This window comes from Saccoglossus kowalevskii, chromosome 18, assembly GCF_978046115.1.
Source record: "Saccoglossus kowalevskii chromosome 18, keSacKowa6.1, whole genome shotgun sequence".
In the NCBI taxonomy this organism is placed as follows: Eukaryota; Metazoa; Hemichordata; class Enteropneusta; family Harrimaniidae; genus Saccoglossus; species Saccoglossus kowalevskii.
In genome coordinates this window covers 20,578,998-20,597,165 of record NC_140658.1, presented here as the reverse complement: position 1 = coordinate 20,597,165, position 18,168 = coordinate 20,578,998, and the positions used below count along the sequence as shown (strand labels likewise).

At 37.4% G+C, this 18,168-nt stretch overlaps 1 protein-coding gene across 1 annotated transcript; it reads left to right on the top strand.

The window, feature by feature from the left end:
• The first annotated feature begins 3,072 nt into the window (after positions 1–3,072).
• On the top strand, positions 3,073–12,517 carry LOC100378856 (steroid 17-alpha-hydroxylase/17,20 lyase-like). The gene is made up of 5 exons (XM_078007179.2): positions 3,073–3,762; positions 9,074–9,355; positions 9,769–9,935; positions 10,598–10,701; positions 11,308–12,517. The coding sequence occupies exons 1-5, from the start codon at positions 3,073–3,075 to the stop codon at positions 11,547–11,549; spliced, it is 1,485 nt and encodes a 494-aa protein (XP_077863305.1). The 3' UTR covers positions 11,550–12,517.
• Positions 12,518–18,168: the final 5,651 nt, after the last annotated feature.

The window sequence follows — 18,168 nt, the reverse complement described above, 5'->3', positions numbered from 1 at the left end:
CAAGAACGCGTGGTGAAAATCCATTCTATAGATGCTTCTTGGTCGAAGTAAGAAAATATAGGCAATATTAGAGCATGGGTCTTATTTAGGAACTCCTGCCAGAACAACTGCACAAATCGCAAGAACAAATTAATAGTTCCAAAGAATGGTATTCCTATATTAACACCAATTGTTCATGACACGTAAAACATTATTTCTCAACTCCTAATAGAAAAGACCAGTGACAGCGGAAGCTATTCTCTGCAAAAGCCACTCACCACGAAAGCCACTCATACTAGTAATATAGAAAAACATTGTTCATACACAAACTCAAATCTATGACTAAAGGCTTTTTTGTAATACTGACCGTTGTTTTATATAGTAGGAAATGGGATGTCAGCGTATTTTATTGTGTCATATAACAATAGTACTAGTAACCAGAGAAGGCTATGGCCATCTGGCGCATGCGCAGATGACGACTCCCCAGTTTAGTTTTAAGCACTGTTTCACTAACACTAACAGTTTTAAGACTGAATGTGTAAGCAGAGAGTAACCAGAGTTTGTTGTAAACAATACAAATATACAACACGAACGTCAATATGCATCATGTTGTTCAACAGCTTAAAAGTGCCTTGCCCTTCTTTATATCAGTCACCAGTCGGGTCACTGTACTTTAAAGTGCGTGTACCTAAAATTAGTTCACTTTACTGATTATTGGATATGGAGATTCGTATCTTGATTAGTGTCATTTCCTGTCAAATTGTTTGGCCAACTTATAATAAAATACCAGTTTGCTCATGTTGATTACATTGACCTTTTAAAATGTAATAGTGGTACGCACAGTCATATGAAATCATTTATATTTCACAGTTTTGAGGAAAGAGATTAAAATATCCACGTTATTCTCAAAACTCACACTGCATTGTACTTTTGTCTTTAAGGGGTGGTAGCCTACTCATAAACGTAAATACCAAGAATTTTGCATTTAACATTCACTTTAAAAAAGGTTGTTAGTATTATAATGCTTTTACCAAATTTTGTGTTCTATGGAATTGTTCTAAAAAGGCGATTTTTTGAAAAATATTACGTTTATTAGTAATACGTTTCTCAAAATACGTCACTTTAACATGAATGCTATTTCATGTTGCCATGGAACAATAGCTCCGTGATTATACATAATAATCGAAATTGTACGTACAATAGACGCCCTCCTCGCTCGTCATATGTTTCGAGGGCGTATATATATATTTTATGTCTGTATATGCGTATTTAATTTGAAATGCTTTTAAATACAAATTTTCGCCAAACATTTGAGAAATATATATCTGATTCTGCCTAAATTTCGTTTATGGATAAGATTGAAAAAAAAACTGTTTTTGAATACATAACCCCCAAATCTCCACAAACTTAATAAGTCGCTTGTTTTTCATTAGCACTGTCGTATTCGCTGTCCGATAGTCATGCTCAATCAAATCATACAAGTCCTGTTGTTTCCAGTCGGGTGGTTATAAGAACTAGGTCACTGTACCTTTTTTCGGAATCACAACAGAGTGCTAGCAAGTCTATATCTGATATAGTTCACTTGACTGATTTGGGGTTATGGAGATTAAATATGTAATGCATTAGTAAACACAGCGAATAAACAACAAAATGACGTTAACCTTAGGCAAAACGAGTTCAACACTGTTTACTGATATTATACTAGTAATCACCACCAAGTCACATTTCACCCAAGCCGTAGCCACGTGCTGACGGTACCCCCATTGTGACAACTCTTTTGCTATATCACTGATAAACTGTGCTTCTTTTCAAGGTAAAATATAATCCTGGATTATTTCCTGTTTTTCTTGTTGCATTTTCGTCATAATATTCGACGTCGCGCCTGTCCACTGCAGCTCCAATCATCCGACTACGGTGCGATTTTTCGCTATAAGAACAATACAATATCTGTGTATCAAACCAGTATACTAACCACAAAATGGCAGAGATGGGGACATTCTGGTGAATGAATTGTTTGACGACCTATTTCGCTATTTTTCACTTTTCCGAATATTGAAAACACCGTTATATTACACTTCCAATTATGGCTATGGCCTGCGAATTGCCCGTATGTATGTAGCGTTGTAGGCCTGTAGACATCACATCTCATTATCTTTTCCATATCTGCATTTGCTTTTCAGCTAAAACTGAATAACTAAAGAATGCTACGTCCAGGGACTGGCAGTTTTTTTTTTACGGCAACCGATGAGACGGCATTATCCAAAGTTCAACTTCGCGTGTCTCGGCACAAGATACTGAGTGATCGACCTTTCTTCCTACGATGCTAACTGAAGCAAACGAGTTATTTTCAGTACTTAAGTTACGAGTTAATTACTTAAAAATAAAGGTATTTAAAATTTAAACTTTGCCTCACATGCAATCAAACTTGTTTCCAGTAATGGTCATTTTTTACACGGAGGATAATAAATGAGGATCCAATCTACTTTGCACCATAGATCCCCGGGGCTTACGCATGCGCGTACACGTACACCATCCTGATATATGTTTTTCCGCCCGATGATTTTTTTTTCAAACAGTACATCTTATAAAATGTCGAGTAAAACATTCCCCTTAGTTGACGTATGTGCGCTGTGAACACACACAAAGGACAGAGTATTAGGGTGTTATTAGCCTATGGAAACTGTCGCCTACTCAATATTTGTACTATTCAATTGAAAAGGCAACGTCGTTAATCAGGCGCGTCGGCGGAAGAATGTGCCATCATCGTAGGGCATTGGGATAAACTAAAATTGCACGTCCTCACAGTGTGTAGTAGTTAACGCCCTCGTACGGTATTGACACTCACTTGGTGTTTGAGCCAATTAGCTCTTCGCTTTGAGTAAACAATACTAGGGTTTCCATGAAAACAGCCTGCCTTTCTTTGTTATGCTAATCATGTATGAACAATGACCCAATCAAAATGAGCGACGGAGAACTCTGCGAAGAACTTCTGTGGGTATATAAACAGGGTCTCACTCAGAGAGAACAAGCCAGTTTGCGCCTTACTCTATACTACAACTTTTGTCATCATTGGTTTATGAAGCGCCTGTCGCGATGTCAGTAGTTCTGTTCATAATCGCATTCGCATGCGTCGTGTTGTATCTGGCTCGTCGGGCGCATGCATTCTGGAACAAACCTTTACCGCCTGGCCCCGTAGCGCTACCAATCGTAGGCAATCTGCTTGTACTGCTTCGTAGCGAACCGCCCTGGAAAATAATGAAGGGTCTTTCCGACAAGTATGGCAACGTGTTCTCGTTACAGTTAGGTCCTCAAGTAGCTATAGTCTTATGCGACCACGTGGCTATACGCGACGCTTTTGTCAAACAAGCGCCATGCTTTTCGGGTAGACCATACGTTTATTCCATTAGCCAGTTCTCGCGAAACAACTGTGGCATAGCCTTCGGTAACATCAGCCCCGAATGGTCCTACCACAAAAAACTAGCCTCGATCGCTATACATACCAACATACACTCAAACAACAAACATGACACAGCTACGTCGACAGAAGAAAAGATCTTGGAGGAGATTGCACACCTTGTCGAAGTACTGAAAACGAAAAAGGACACACCTGTAGACATCAGCCAAGATCTCTGCCTCAGTGTAATTAATGTGATTTGTCACATGACCTTCAATCAAAGATATCAACTTAACGACCCGGAGTTTCAGACTATTCTGCGCGACAACCGACAGTTCATTGATCTGCTGACGCCTGGCGACCCAGTCGACATTTTCCCGATTTTAAAGGTAAATATGTTATTAATATATATTTTATTCATTTTTTGTAGTGCATGTTGACAAAGACACCGGCTGTGGTATGATTTGGATTGCGCATGCGCATGATTGTACTTTGAAACGAATGTTTTCGTTTACGATAAATCATAGTCCAATGTGCATATGAACATGGAATATTGAACAACATTTTTAAAATTAGGTTATGCACCTTTCAATAATAGAACATTTCGAATAACAGGAAATAAAAAAAAAAGACAACCACAAATTGCCTTAATCTATCAATTCCACTGATTAAGCAACATAAGTGCGTCCTTATTATTATAACTACCAACAAGTGTTCAAATTTGTTCGAACCCTAGAAATCTTCAAAAAGTGAAAATGTCACGCTGACTTTCGCGAAAAAAGAACTACAGATTGTGATGGAGTTGTCCGAGGGTTTTGTTTTTTGTCTGGGGGCATTGGTGGTTTAGAATTATTCTAGCTTTTGGTCTCAATAATATTATAGGAGAGGGGCATTATGAAAAAAAAAAAACGACTTCGCTCGTAGCAATACATCCCTTCCTTCTGAGTCGAGGCTGAATTGGTATTTGTTTTTTGATTTTTCAATTCTCATCATTTGTTCGTAATTTTGAAATGTGTACAGACCGCTTAAGCGCCTGGAATTTAGGACGGATCTCATCCCGTCCCATTGGATTTTGATTGTAAAAAGAACCCTGTAACCCCTAGGTTACGGCCGTAGTTAAGAACGGTAATTAGTCTGTTCGTGATGAGGTACGTAAACAACACAGTCACACAGCAGTTGTTGCTCAAGTCATCGACTATAAATAAGCTAGGGAGTTTTTACCTTAAATATATTACTTTGGGAGATTGGTTTTGCTTTTAACAATTTGGGTGATGCATAGTCCGATCACTGATAATTTGCAGATGTTATGAAATATGTAACAGGGAGGCTAAAAGCGGTATTACCTGTGTGTAAAGCAGTCGCGACGGCGTGTTATGAAGCAGTTATCTGTGTGAATCGAACAGAACTCGTTAACCGCCAATCACCGGGAGATAAGCAATATAAGAGTTCATGTAGTTGCGATCAGGAAAAAGCAATTAGGAGATGTTGATACCGAGATTAATAATGTTGACACAGAAGCGAGTACACACGATGTATCTCAAACTTACGCACCGATACTCAGCTACGTGGCGTTGAACCGGGTGCACGGCAGTCATATGCCGAAGATTCTCAAACATCTCTTAGATCCGCACACTTACGACACGTCATCTACTGTTTAACCAATAGCGCCTATTGTATTACATCCGTCATAAACCAATCAACCTGCGCGACCTTTGAAATGATGACGTCAGGGCAGCGTTCGTATGACGTGGTTCATTATTAACGTAAGCGGTAAAGTATATCCAATTTTGTATTGTTTTCCCGTGAAACATAATTATTAAATGTGATACTAGCGATTGTTTGTTGATTTATCAAATTTCCGATTTAAATGTTTGTATAAAGGGTGACGTTAGCGATGGCTCTCGTATTAAACGCCACTCTGTATACTAGTGACTGTGCATTCACTCGGGCTGTTTTTGTTCGCAATATGACAGCATAACTTCGGCTGGGGTAATTTAATACTAGCATTTAAATAATTCCATCGATAATTGAGGATATACGGCTTTCAAATAATAGACTGTGTCACCTGTTCTAAAACAGTTATGTCCCACGTACGCCCGATGTATGACTTTCTTACGTGACTCACATAGTATATGTGTAATATGATGAAATTGTTTTTGCGTATCTGATAATCGACTTAATTAACGAATTGCTGTGTTATGTCTGGCACCGTTTAGGCCATGTGAAGTTTTGGACGGAACTTGGCTCAGTGATTTGGAACTAATTACGAGATAACCGTCGCTATTCGGACTACTATTTCTGACAGTTGGTATTCGTAGTTATTAATGTAGTGAACGATTAATCAAAATATATGACGTGTTCAGTACTTAGTGTGATTAGTTGAACGTGTGAAGGCCACGCCTTAGAGTCTTAGTACTGTTTTGTAATTGGTTAGAGTTTTGAAAATGAATAAAGTTGTTTTAGTTGGTCTTGGGGAGTACACGAGGACAGAGGCACTCTTGAAAAGTCCTGGAGAATCTTGGGGCGAGTCTTGACGCAGTCTAGAGAGAGTCTTGGGTCAGCCTTGCGATAGTCTTGGGGACTTTTCCCCAGGGCGCTGTGTCTTACAGAGTACTCGACTGACCGACTAAGACGAGAGTTGAAACGTATTTCGTTGTGTGTGTCTATTTGACTGTAAGGTTTAAGTGACTTTCCCGATCCCGTACCTCAAGGGGACGCGATAGAGAGATGAGACGAGATCCCCCCCCTGACACGTGTGGAGAACCCTAGAGGAGAAGAATTTTCCCCGTGATAGTAACCTAGTCGAAAATATTGCCTAAGGTTTGAAACATTTAATCACCGCGAATATGACATTTTCCAAACATGCTAATTTGGTTCGAAGGCCCATCATACCGATCCGCCGCCACAAGGTGAACAATTGTCAAAAGATAGGATTTCGGCGGATGGCTCGTTATTTCCTTTGTGCTCTACGTGTAGGAAACCCGTATAACGTGCACATAGAACCTACTTGATATTAACTATCTTGTTACACTTGATGTGCCCAATTACTGAAAGGTCGTAAGCCGGTGCGTGAAAGAGAAGACGATAGAACGGAAAAACGAGGTGGCTGATATCGCAATCAAAGTCCACACTCCCGTGGTATTGTAGTGGTGGTGCGTGGGAGTTCGAGTAAGGAAAACGCAAGCTATTTTGATTGATAGTTTGGTAGCATATACTTTAGTTGCGTTACATTTCTATACATGGAAACGTATGCGACTTTAACTGATCCTAGTATATAATTGGTTAGTAAATGTCAAACGTTCTAACTCTATTTTAAATGCGTACGTATTGTTGTAAGTAGATTTAAGTACTTAATACGCTAAGTACACACCGTGGCGACAGTCTTCGTACCGCTATCCTGTAATCGCGGCGAGCGACACGATACATGATTCGACGCAACAAGAAAGAAAGAAATTATAGTATTACAAGAAAGTAATACTGTAAAAATAAGTTATATTTTCTCAGATTATAGGACGAGCCAATCGATCAATTAATCAATTCGAACCCAATGCAACGAATGCAATTAATCAATTAAGGAATGAATCATGAGCGACTGAAAGTCTGGATTAATAAGCGAATATTCATTCGAATTAAAAATTGAATGAATGAATGAATGAATGAATGAATGAATGAATGAATGAATGAATGAATGAATGAATGAATGAAAAATTGAACGGATATTTTCGACTGTAAAAATAAGAAAACTTAACTTTTTAAAATGTCACACGCGGTAAAATTCAAGTTAGTTGCAACGCCGTATTTAACATTGCTAACTATCCGCCATGGGATACAATTGCGGCTTTGTAAGCGTCCTACGCCCACATCGAAATCGGACAGTTGATTTCTATACTCATTAAAATGTCAGTTTCACCGCGTTAGTTTAAACTCGTGACGGGTGATCGAGTTAGGCCCGCACCGTGACAAAACGTGTACTTCAATAGTCTCGGAAATTCGAAATGTCAGACTACATATGTATTGTAATAGTACTTTATATACAGGACTGTAGTCCCGTCAACATTTCCTGCCTTCAAAGTCCCACGGCCTGTTAATATTATTGTACATGTAATACCCTATTACTTCCTAGTTAATCACTGTCATGCACAATGGAGTCAAAGTTGCATCAGTACGCAAATTATATGAGTGCAATGACCATACATACCGAAAGGTTATTGCACACGCACACGTCATGTGTACTATGGGGACCTTTATACGATATTCCGTTTAAAAATAGGGGCATGACTCTTTTTCCTATTGCAAAATAGTTTACAGGTCTCACTGACTGTCTCAAAAGGTGTGCGAATTTTCGCAAAAAACAAAAACAACTACTAGTATATCTATAGATAGTTCCGAGTCGGGTGGTTGGTTTTAAGTTTTAAGCGAGCGAGTCTCGACAAATTATCTCGGGTCGGACATCATATCCCTGAAGATTTGTCGTAGTCGCTGTATTAAATTAACTTTCTTGATTGGTGGAGGTATTTATTCCAATAAGCTTGTTCCGATTTTGTTGAAATCTCTGAATTTCTGAGACGACTGGTTTAAGGAAGTATCAGCATTGTAAATTCCGGAAATGGAGTATTTCTCACGCGTATTTAATCCAGCTTCAGATGGATCAATCTTTTGTTTTTCAATATCATGTATCTATTGAAAATATGAATTGTTGGTATTTCGAAGGGTATTTTGTTAGATAGTAAAACCTTATCATAACTATAGAGAATATAATTAATCGGATGAGTGGAATATCCACGTGACGTCACCAACTTGCATTTTTCATTATTCACATATCATTACACGACAAACCCCGTGATATCACGTCGTACGTATTTATGATCTTGTTGTAATTTGCTGGAAAAATCGCCTTTTTTGCATAAATTAATAATTCACGAGCAACTTATTTATTTATACAGTTTTACCGCGCGGCATAGTTATTCTGTTAGAATAATTTTCATGGGGGCTCATCGCAATAAAAAAACAATATGTTACAAAGTTTACATAACACACAAGTATCAAAAACATTAAAAAACTAAAATAAAAAACAAAAGTAGCTGTTCACTGTGGGTATATACAACGTTAGTTTTAAAACAATGGATATTAAAAGTTCCAAAAACTCAGTCAACTTCCCACAAACTGTTGAAGCTTTTCTGTCTTGAGACGCTACTCCAGCCTCTGCCCAAGTCTTGTATCCCCGTTGATATCTTTCTTTTTTCACAGTTCTTCTCCAATTCTCTTCCCACATTCCTTTTGCCCTCTGGTGCCCATGTTAAAGCGATTCTTGGTATGTCGTTCCTTTCCATGCGTAACACATGTCCAATCCACTTTCACCGTTTTTTAAAACAATTTTACGCCATATCTCATGATGACATCCTGGTGACGTAATATACAAAAAGAAAGTCGTACCTGTAATACCAACGGGTGAAGTCCCCTATTTTGATATTACTTAAAGCGAAAAGGTTGTCATCTGCGCACGCGCGGGATTTGAGTCCCAAGCGACGATAACAACACAAGCTAAAAACGCAAAGGCGCATGGGCAGATGCTTGTTTGTAAACAATGACATGCTATGGCCATTTGGCGCATGCGCAAGTGACGACTCCCCAACTTTAAACTGGGTTTACTGGGATGTAATAAGTCATCTCTAAAAGTTGACATGTTTTTCACATCCACAGATGTTTCCAAACAAGAGACTGCGACTCATTGAGGAGCTAGTGACAAGAAGAGACGAACTTTTCCAGAAAAAATTCCGCGATCATCTTTCGACCTTTGACCCAAACAACATCCGGGATATCACTGACTCTCTTTTGAAGGCCATGCAAGACTGTGACGACAACGGCAACACGCTGAATGAAGACATGATCTTGATGACGATGTGGGAGATATTCACCGGGGGATTTCAGACGATCTCCGAGACGTTGAAGTGGGCATATGCATATTTAATCAGCAACCCGGAAGTGAGTTTCATGTATATTACGTGAATGTTTCGATAGAGCACATAAAAAGACGAACTTTGTATCACCGGATTAATATATTTAAATCATGGCCACGTGACAATAAGTAGATACATATTATGTATTGTCATTTTTTCTATATTTCTTGCTGATTTACTGTATTGTTCAGTGTTATTTAATCATATATTTGACCTAGTGGAGAATAAATATCACAATCATTTTTTTCGCACACACTTCCAATGTGTTTTTGATTAGATTATACAGAATGTCATTTATTTGCAGAAAACTACACGTTTTGAAACCAAACCTTTAATGGTAATGTTTACTGGTTTCGTGTGTTGTGTAGTTTGTCAATTTCGTCGAAAATCGATGGTAGCTTAAATTTCCCTCACACGCATATTTCTGTGTCACCATAGGTACAAGAGAATATTTGCTTGGAGATGAAGCGGATCATAGGAGATCGCCCTCTACGATGGACTGATAAGCCCTGTCTACCATACCTGAACGCTACAATTTTGGAGATTTTGAGATGCAGTTCCGTGTCTTCGATGAACGCGCCTCACTGCACTACGCATGACACCACGTGAGTCGAACAGTATGACAGTACCTGACGTAACATTATTGCTATGAAGGGGGTGAGATTCCCTAGTAAAAATGTACCCGGAAACACGGGGAGGGGGGATGGAAGATAAACTGTGCAATTTTAGAAGCTAATTGCGCAAGACCCCCGGCTTCCAGTTAGATATGGGTGTTTTATCCTAACGGGGCCCAAACTTCACATACCACTCTCTGCTCAATTACAAATTACATGATTTGGTGTACAGGCTAAATAACTGCATGCGCCCCAGGATACATATGGCTTACCTTAAAGGGCGGCAGTCGTCGCGCTGCGCATTTGCAACATTGATTTTCCCACAATCCAATGCGCTCTTCTAATGGAAAGTATGAGGTTTGACCTGGGCTCGACTTGCACTAATTACCGCCGGTGACCCCTTCGATACCTTCTAATCACCTGAAAATCTTTGTTTATATGAGACCCATATATCTCGCGCATGCGTGGTGCGTTGACTACCGCTCTTTAAGGGTACACGATGCTTGAATAGGCTAAAAAACGCAAAGGCTCATGGGTAGACGCTTGTATGTAAACAATGACGCGCTATGGCCATCTGACACATGCGCAGGTGACGACTCCCCAGCTTTAATATTGTATAAATTGTTGAAGTTACGATGTATTTTTCGTTTTAGATATCGTGGTTATAATATTCCCAAAGATACTATGGTCATGTGTAATCTATGGTGGGTACACCATGATCCCAAGTACTGGAAGGAACCGTTCAAATTTGAGCCAGGTGAGAGAGAGTGTCTGTGGTGGATGCTTGTAAAATTTATCAAAACATGTCACACAGTTGTCGTGTGCTGGCGCCATTTGAAACAGCGCCCTTCCGACAAATAATTTCACGCGAGTGTCTCAGCCTTGCTATCTGTGGTCTAAATCGCGTGACACGACAGACAGTTTTGTCTTTTCAGTTCTTATCGGATGTGCTTCAGTGCAAATGTAACAAAACAAACAGTGATTGGACTATCTCTTTTATTGGCAAATAGTAAAACTCGTTTACTATGATAACATGTATCGGTCTTAGTTATTGTAGAATACTTTATTTTCGCTTGGAATTTATGAAGGGCTGATTCCGTGAAAATAAAATCCAGCGAATATACTTTTCTTCCTATATTTCACATTAAACTCATCAAAATCAGTGAAAATAAATTTCATACAAAACGCCCAAAAAGCCTTTTCAGCGAAAATTTATTACAGCGAAAATAAAGTATTCCACAGTAGTTGTATATTTCAGCTTCATACTGTAACCATTATATAAACTTGTTGCTAGATAATAACGTTTGCAAACAATATGCCACGCCACCAACGGCTAATATGATATGTCTCTCTGAACACACAGGTCGCTTTCTGAACGAAGAAGGCGAAGTCATAATTCCTCAAAGTTTTCTTCCTTTCTCCACTGGGCGGCGTATGTGTTTGGGTGAGCAGCTTGCGAAGATGCAGATGTTTCTCTTCGTTGGATGCCTCGTACAGAGCTTCCGTTTTCAAGAAGTACCCGGGGAATCGTACCCGGATTTGGAGCCGGAGTCGGGGATGTTCCGTTTGGTAAAACCGTATAAAACCGTCATCTCAAAGCGTTGAATTATCGAAGTTGTCATTACATGTGATTGGGCGCTGTGTTGATTCCGATGTCATTGCCGATGTGACGTCATTGTCAGTCCTGGCAAGGAAATGAAAGATTATGAAATGGTATCTACCTCCGCAAATAAATGTCGCGAGTTTCAAATTGTGTCGGGCATGCGCAGTTATGTGTAGTTCATTTTTTTACTTGTCAACTATAGTAACGGCGGTTGAGGTATTGGAAAGTCAACAGTGGAAACCATTATATATTGTATTATTTATTGTTATAAAAAATGAATCTTGAAAGTTCAATATACTTCTTTTCTGAATAGACAATTCAGTAAAACGTCGAATTTCTGTCTGAGTACGACGTCATCCTCGCCATCTGTGTTCATCCTCGTTCATTATAAGCATAGTGACGTTAATACCTTTCCATAACACTATGACTTACCGGAAAACGTGAAGGTCTGACAACACAAATCAAGGCGATCGTTTTTTGCAAGGGTTGGCATTCTTGCATTTTATTTTTTTTTACTTAATATGGTGCCAATATAACCAAGCCTCGTTGAGATCATTTTGTGTGTGGAATTTTAGCGAAGACCAACTGGTATTGAAACGATACATTTAGAGTGAGGAATCGGCTGGGCCAACACCAGTGTAGTTGAATCGGCTACATTTGTGGTTCTGTCAAACATATGATGACAAATGTCAATCTTTCTTTTTTAATTATGTTTTAAATTCGCGTGCGGCGAGTATTGCATCATGATTGCTGAGCCATTAATAGCGTCTCCGCATGCAGGCACGGCATTGCAAATATTGATGATTTCACAGATGTTTGTTTAGCCATTTCTTCAATTCTTCTTAATGTATCATTGTTTATATTTATGTCAAAAATTGTGTTGTTGTGAAATGTCGTTTATTACTATTTATTGTAGTTTTTAATGTAAAATGTGTCAATTTTAATTACATAGAAGAATCATATGACATGACTTATGACTAAGTCTGAACTATTTATTTATTTATTTATTTATTTATTTATTTATTTATTTATTTATTTATTTATTTATTTATTTATTTATTTATTTATTTATTTATTTATTTATTTATTTATTTATTTATTTATTTATTTATTTATTTATTTATTTATTTATTTATTTATTTATTTATTTATTTATTTATTTATTTATTTATTTATTTGTTACTTCTCTCTTTGTCTTCTTCTCTCTCTGTTTTTCAGTAATTTCTTTTCTCTTCCTTACTTATGACATTGAGATCCAAAAATGTTTTTGTCATTTTAGTTTATTGTACTTCGTTTGTTTGTTTTTAGTTGTGAGATATCATGTAAATGGGCACTATGGTTTATGTGTAAACACGTGTGCATAGTGTGAACGTTATTATATCCGTCACCGTGAGTGTAGTGTGGACAAACCGTGCTCTTAACTTGAACTGAACAACATATGACTATTGATTGCATGATGCATCTATTTATACTATTAATGTATAACTTTATTAAACTTTCTGAAACTGTAGAATAAATGTTCCATGTTCAAACAACACAGTTTTATTTTTTCTTATGAGTAGTCGTAGATTGATTAATGACAGAACACGTGCCCTTTGACAAATATAAAAGGTGTTTATTTTATTTTTGTGACGTCGATTGGAATACCCACAAGCACAATATCACGCGTGCATATTCACGAATATACTGCCCTCTAGTGTTCGTTAATGATGCCTCTTCAGATAACACCACTTTGTTCGGTTCTCAACCTAGGACAATACATGCGCATTTTCATATCAGTGTGACACTTTTTTATACTAATTTCCAAACGATATTCTGTCCCGTAAATCCATAATTCTGAAAATAAGTGCAGATATTCGCACAATATACCACTTGTCACCTTCTTTCTCGCCACCTGAGGGCGCTATTTACATTCGTAATTTTGTCGTCAATAAATGGGCACTTCCTTTTGATTAGATTTTATGTCCACAAGAGGGCAGCTCATATTCAATAACCGTATATCGTAAACTGTTCAAAGCACAAAGATAAAATAGTATAATTGACTGAAGGGGATACAGTGTTGAAATATTTACACTAAGAATACAGACATTTGCACTTTCGAATACTAGTATAGACATTTACACTAAGAATAAGAATAAGAATGTGTTTTTGAGATCTACGTATTTTATTTTATATATTCCGAATGTAAACCTTGCCCACATTGGCTAACACAACTGTAGCATTTCCTTCTCTTTTCAACGAACAACATGTTTATTTGTTGTAATTGCATCTTAGTAGTACACACAGATTATGACATTGCTTTAAATCAGACCCAGCAGAATACAATAAACAACTTCCTTGAATATAAGATTTTTTAATGTGAAAATGTATTGTCCTAGAAAAGAGAATCGCTTTCCCTCGTTCGCCTAATTTTTCAATGGATTGTATTTTATCTGTACTTTTGTTTTCATAGACAATTCGCTAGAGCACAAAGTAAATCAGCTCAGAATATTTTTTTTTATTTTCCCAATAAAATGGGATACGTTATCTTCTCTTCCAACTTTATTAGGTTATAATACACGCCATGATTCTCGTTGCTAATGTCGTCATGGTAACACTGTTTATGGCGCGGACAAGAATAATATGAGAAATGGAAATCTTTGGCAACACGTACTCCAAGCAAGTTGGATATCATCATTGTCTTGGCATGCGTTATGTTATATTTAAATTGTGACCTTCGCACAAAAACAAAACAAAACAGAACGTAACAACAAATTTAGCAATACTAATGTTGAATATGAAAACTTTCATTAAAAACGCGACAACTTATTAATGTACTACAAGTTACAAAAGTGTGCCAGCATATGAAATACGCCGCGACGGGAATTGACAGACTGCCAAATAACTTCTCACGACCAATTAAACCATTTCATCCACAACTCCAAGCATAATTTAACATGAACTTAGCTAACATACACTGACACAGAAATTCATTGAAACACATAAAAAAATAAGTTTTCGAATTATGAGCCAGAGTCTCTCTTGTTTGTATATTGACAAATCTTTAATTTCAAATAGATAATATACAAAACTTCGAAATAGACTAGAGCTGAACACGATCAAAAAGACAAGTAATATGTGCTTGTCACATTAATACTTATCAAAATACTACCTAATAAGCAATGAGTGAGTACACTATTCTCTATATACTATTGTTAATGTTTGCGTCAGGGATTAGTAATTTGCATATTATATGCCCTCTACTGAAACCAATGCATTTTACGTTTGTTTGCCGCGGATTAGTAAACTTCATTATGCTCTCATTGGAACCAACGTTTTCCAAGAGTTATGGATGTATCATTAGAACCGAGGGGAGTGGGTTGGATGACAGAAACAAATTGACAAAATATTTCACTTATTTTTGTGTCATATTTTCTAATGAATTTGCTGTAATATTTTTTTTTAGACATACAGACTTTTTTTCTGTTGTAGGTTTTGCTGTGCAATTGTTCCATCACCCCAGGAGTTAGCGATGGGCCACCCCTTTTCTGCTTTCATAAAAGGAATAGGTGTTAGAAAAGAAGGCAGTATATATACGTGACCATTTAATCAACACCGGATCTTTAATGACAGTGTGAGTAATGGAATAGGCAAATTATTTGAGGAATTCGTTTTTCACTTGAGGTAAGTGATGGCGATACGATTTAGGGGTTTGACACGCTAGTACCAACATAGTAATACGTGTATTAATCGCGGTAGACACCCTTTACCAGCACACTCAACTTCTATTTAAGCGGAGGGGTCGTCAACTGCGCACGTGCGGGAATCGAGTCCCAAGCGACGATGACAACGCACGCTTAAAACGCAAAGGCTCATGGGTAGACGTTTGTTTGTAAATAACGACACGCTATAGCCGTCTGCCGCATGCGCAGATGACGACTCCCTCGCTTTAAAAACACATTTATGAAATGCTTGAATGCTAAGGATTCTTAAAACATATACAATTTGTAGCCATTTTGTCACAATCGTAATTTGAAAATAAGTTAAATGCGCCAGCTGCCTCGCGACCGTCGGACTTCAACAATTGAAATATAATCAAATAGCCATCATTTTAAAAACTCATCACTGGAAATGCGTATTTAATTCGTCCTTGAAAGTGTAGTGGAGATGTAATACACAATACTCACTAGATACTGGAAACTTATATGCGATTAATTGGAGTGTAATAGTGCGGAAAAACCCGTCAATATATATGTTCAAATCATAATCATGTACATGTACCCAGCAGCGCAAATTGTTGGTTTGAGTATTGGATCGTAACCATGGGAACGTTTCTTCTACTTACGCTACAAGGATTACAGTGAATACAACTAGAGCCGTGTTTTCAGATATACTAGTAGGCAGTGTCACGGTGATTGAGACATCTTGTAATATAGTCTATCTAAAAAACACTAGACACAGTATATATATATTGATGGCTTTGTTATTTCGCTAAATAGTCTGGTAAATTTGGCGACAACTGTACTAATAACAATTTATTATCTGTTCATGGTAACACGTCGCAAATACTTTCCTAAAAAAACCTATCATATCAACAAAATATAGACAGGGAAAATTTAAATACAATCATGCTATCATGCTTAGTATTTGCTTCAAAGCCAAAGGTTTTTCTAGTCAGTAGTAATTACCTCGAAGGTCATGTATTGATAGTAAATTAATAAACGGTGTTTGGACTGACAAATAAGTAGATAATAGTAGATAATATTTGATAACTATTGTCCTTAGTAAATATTCAACATTGCTCTTCATCGATACCATAGAAGAAAATGTGTAGATGGAACTTAAGAACGTATGTACACGCATGACAACCCTCGACGCGCCTGGACTGATTCTCGTTGCCAATGGCAACTCATACATGAGAAATGGATATATCCATGCTGACCTGCCCCCTAGAATGAAAGTGGAACCGGATAAAACGATTGTGTTGTCTAGTATGTCGCAGATGTGCAGTAAATCAATCTCCTAGTTGACTGTTGAACCAATGAAGCGTTTCCCACATGTACTACATGAAATGAAATAAACAACATTTTTTTTGTTTATATTTAGTTAGCAAGTTATATTGCCAGCATATTAAAAGGGCGGTTTGCGTTGATAAACAGTGATCTTTCCACAATCCAATACGATTTTTTAATGAAATCACGAGTACGATTTTTGCCCTGGGAGAAACTTGCAGTAGTTACCGCCAGCGACTCTTTCGATACCTTCCAAACACCAAAACGAAATACTAGTACTTAATCAAAACTTAGTAATCTCTCTTGTACTAGTTGCTGTGCGCTACATTCAAAATCGCCATCTTTGTTTATCTGAGACCAATATATCGCGCATGCGCGGTGCGACGACTACCGCCCTTTAATGCGTTCTTTAAAAGTTGTCTCGGTCACTCTGAATTCATAAATACTGATCATCATCTTTCTGTCTATTTTGTCTGTTTATCAGAAATGCCTATTTTATACGTTTATCATTGTTGATTTCCGTGTGTGTGTATGTGTTCCACTGATATCCCAAGAAGTAAGTATCAGATTTCGTTGAAACGTAGTACATAGAGGCCCTAGGATATTGCGCAGGCCAGGTTAGTTTTTGGCTGAAGTCTCGTGATTAGTAATGACCTAATTAGTCGATTTTAAGCATTTTCACTTGTTTTCAAGTACCATTAAACATATTTTAATCAAACATGGTGTATTGATGCTATTGGATAAGCCATATTCATGTTCAGTTTAGGATTACATTTCGCGATTACTAATTACCCAATTTGCATAAATTAATAAATTTACAGGTGCTCCACAAATTACTTGAGTACCATTCATCAATTTTGTTAATGAAACTAGGTACTTATTGCTTTTGGATAATCCGCAGATCTGATTACTTCAGGGTTGAAATCCATGCATATTAATTAACTTCTTAGTATAAATAACCATGAATAACATAAATGTACTAAGCACTGCAGCAGATAGTGACATACAGCCAGTGCTATAATGAAGGTATCTTACAATGTGATATGATTATCAGATGACTATATATCGTCATGTGACCCTATTAATATGCATGCACCTGATGCTAAAATATTGTTGTCTGACAAGATATATGAGCAAAATATCAAGTCCTTATATATGGTCATTATTTCATTAAATATTTATAATTGTTAAGCCAGTTATATCTTAAATGCTGTATTTACTGTGAATATAAATGAAAAAGACAACCCTATGGTCAAAATAAGACATATTTCAATGATTCTGCATGCAATAAACACAATGCCTTACGTGTATTAAAGATGTGTTTTTAACATAGTAATAAATACAGTATTCTATATTTGTACGTCATGCCTTCAATTCCGTCAACACGCCGGAGTTCTTTGTAAGATGTTTTTTGGATCATTTATTCAGTGTTATCACATATTCGTCATTGAGTGCTAAGATACCATTATTGTAATGACAGTCGTTACTGAAATGTATGTGTGCATAGCCCCGGGAGAAGTTGGAGTGAAGAGTGTGATTTACTGCCTTTTGATATGTCCGCAATAACGATCGTGATACGATTTTTGAGAAATGTAGCAATTTGAAACGCTCTCAGCTCAATCCTATTGGA

What these genes read in the sequence shown, in the direction of transcription:
- LOC100378856 (XM_078007179.2), top strand. Translation starts at nt 3,073, where the DNA reads ATGTCAGTAGTTCTGTTCATAATCGCATTCGCATGCGTCGTGTTGTAT. An exon ending in ACATTTTCCCGATTTTAAAG is followed by an intron (nt 3,763 to 9,073) that starts GTAAATATGTTA and finishes TCACATCCACAG; the next exon opens with ATGTTTCCAAACAAGAGACT. An exon ending in ATTTAATCAGCAACCCGGAA is followed by an intron (nt 9,356 to 9,768) that starts GTGAGTTTCATG and finishes GTGTCACCATAG; the next exon opens with GTACAAGAGAATATTTGCTT.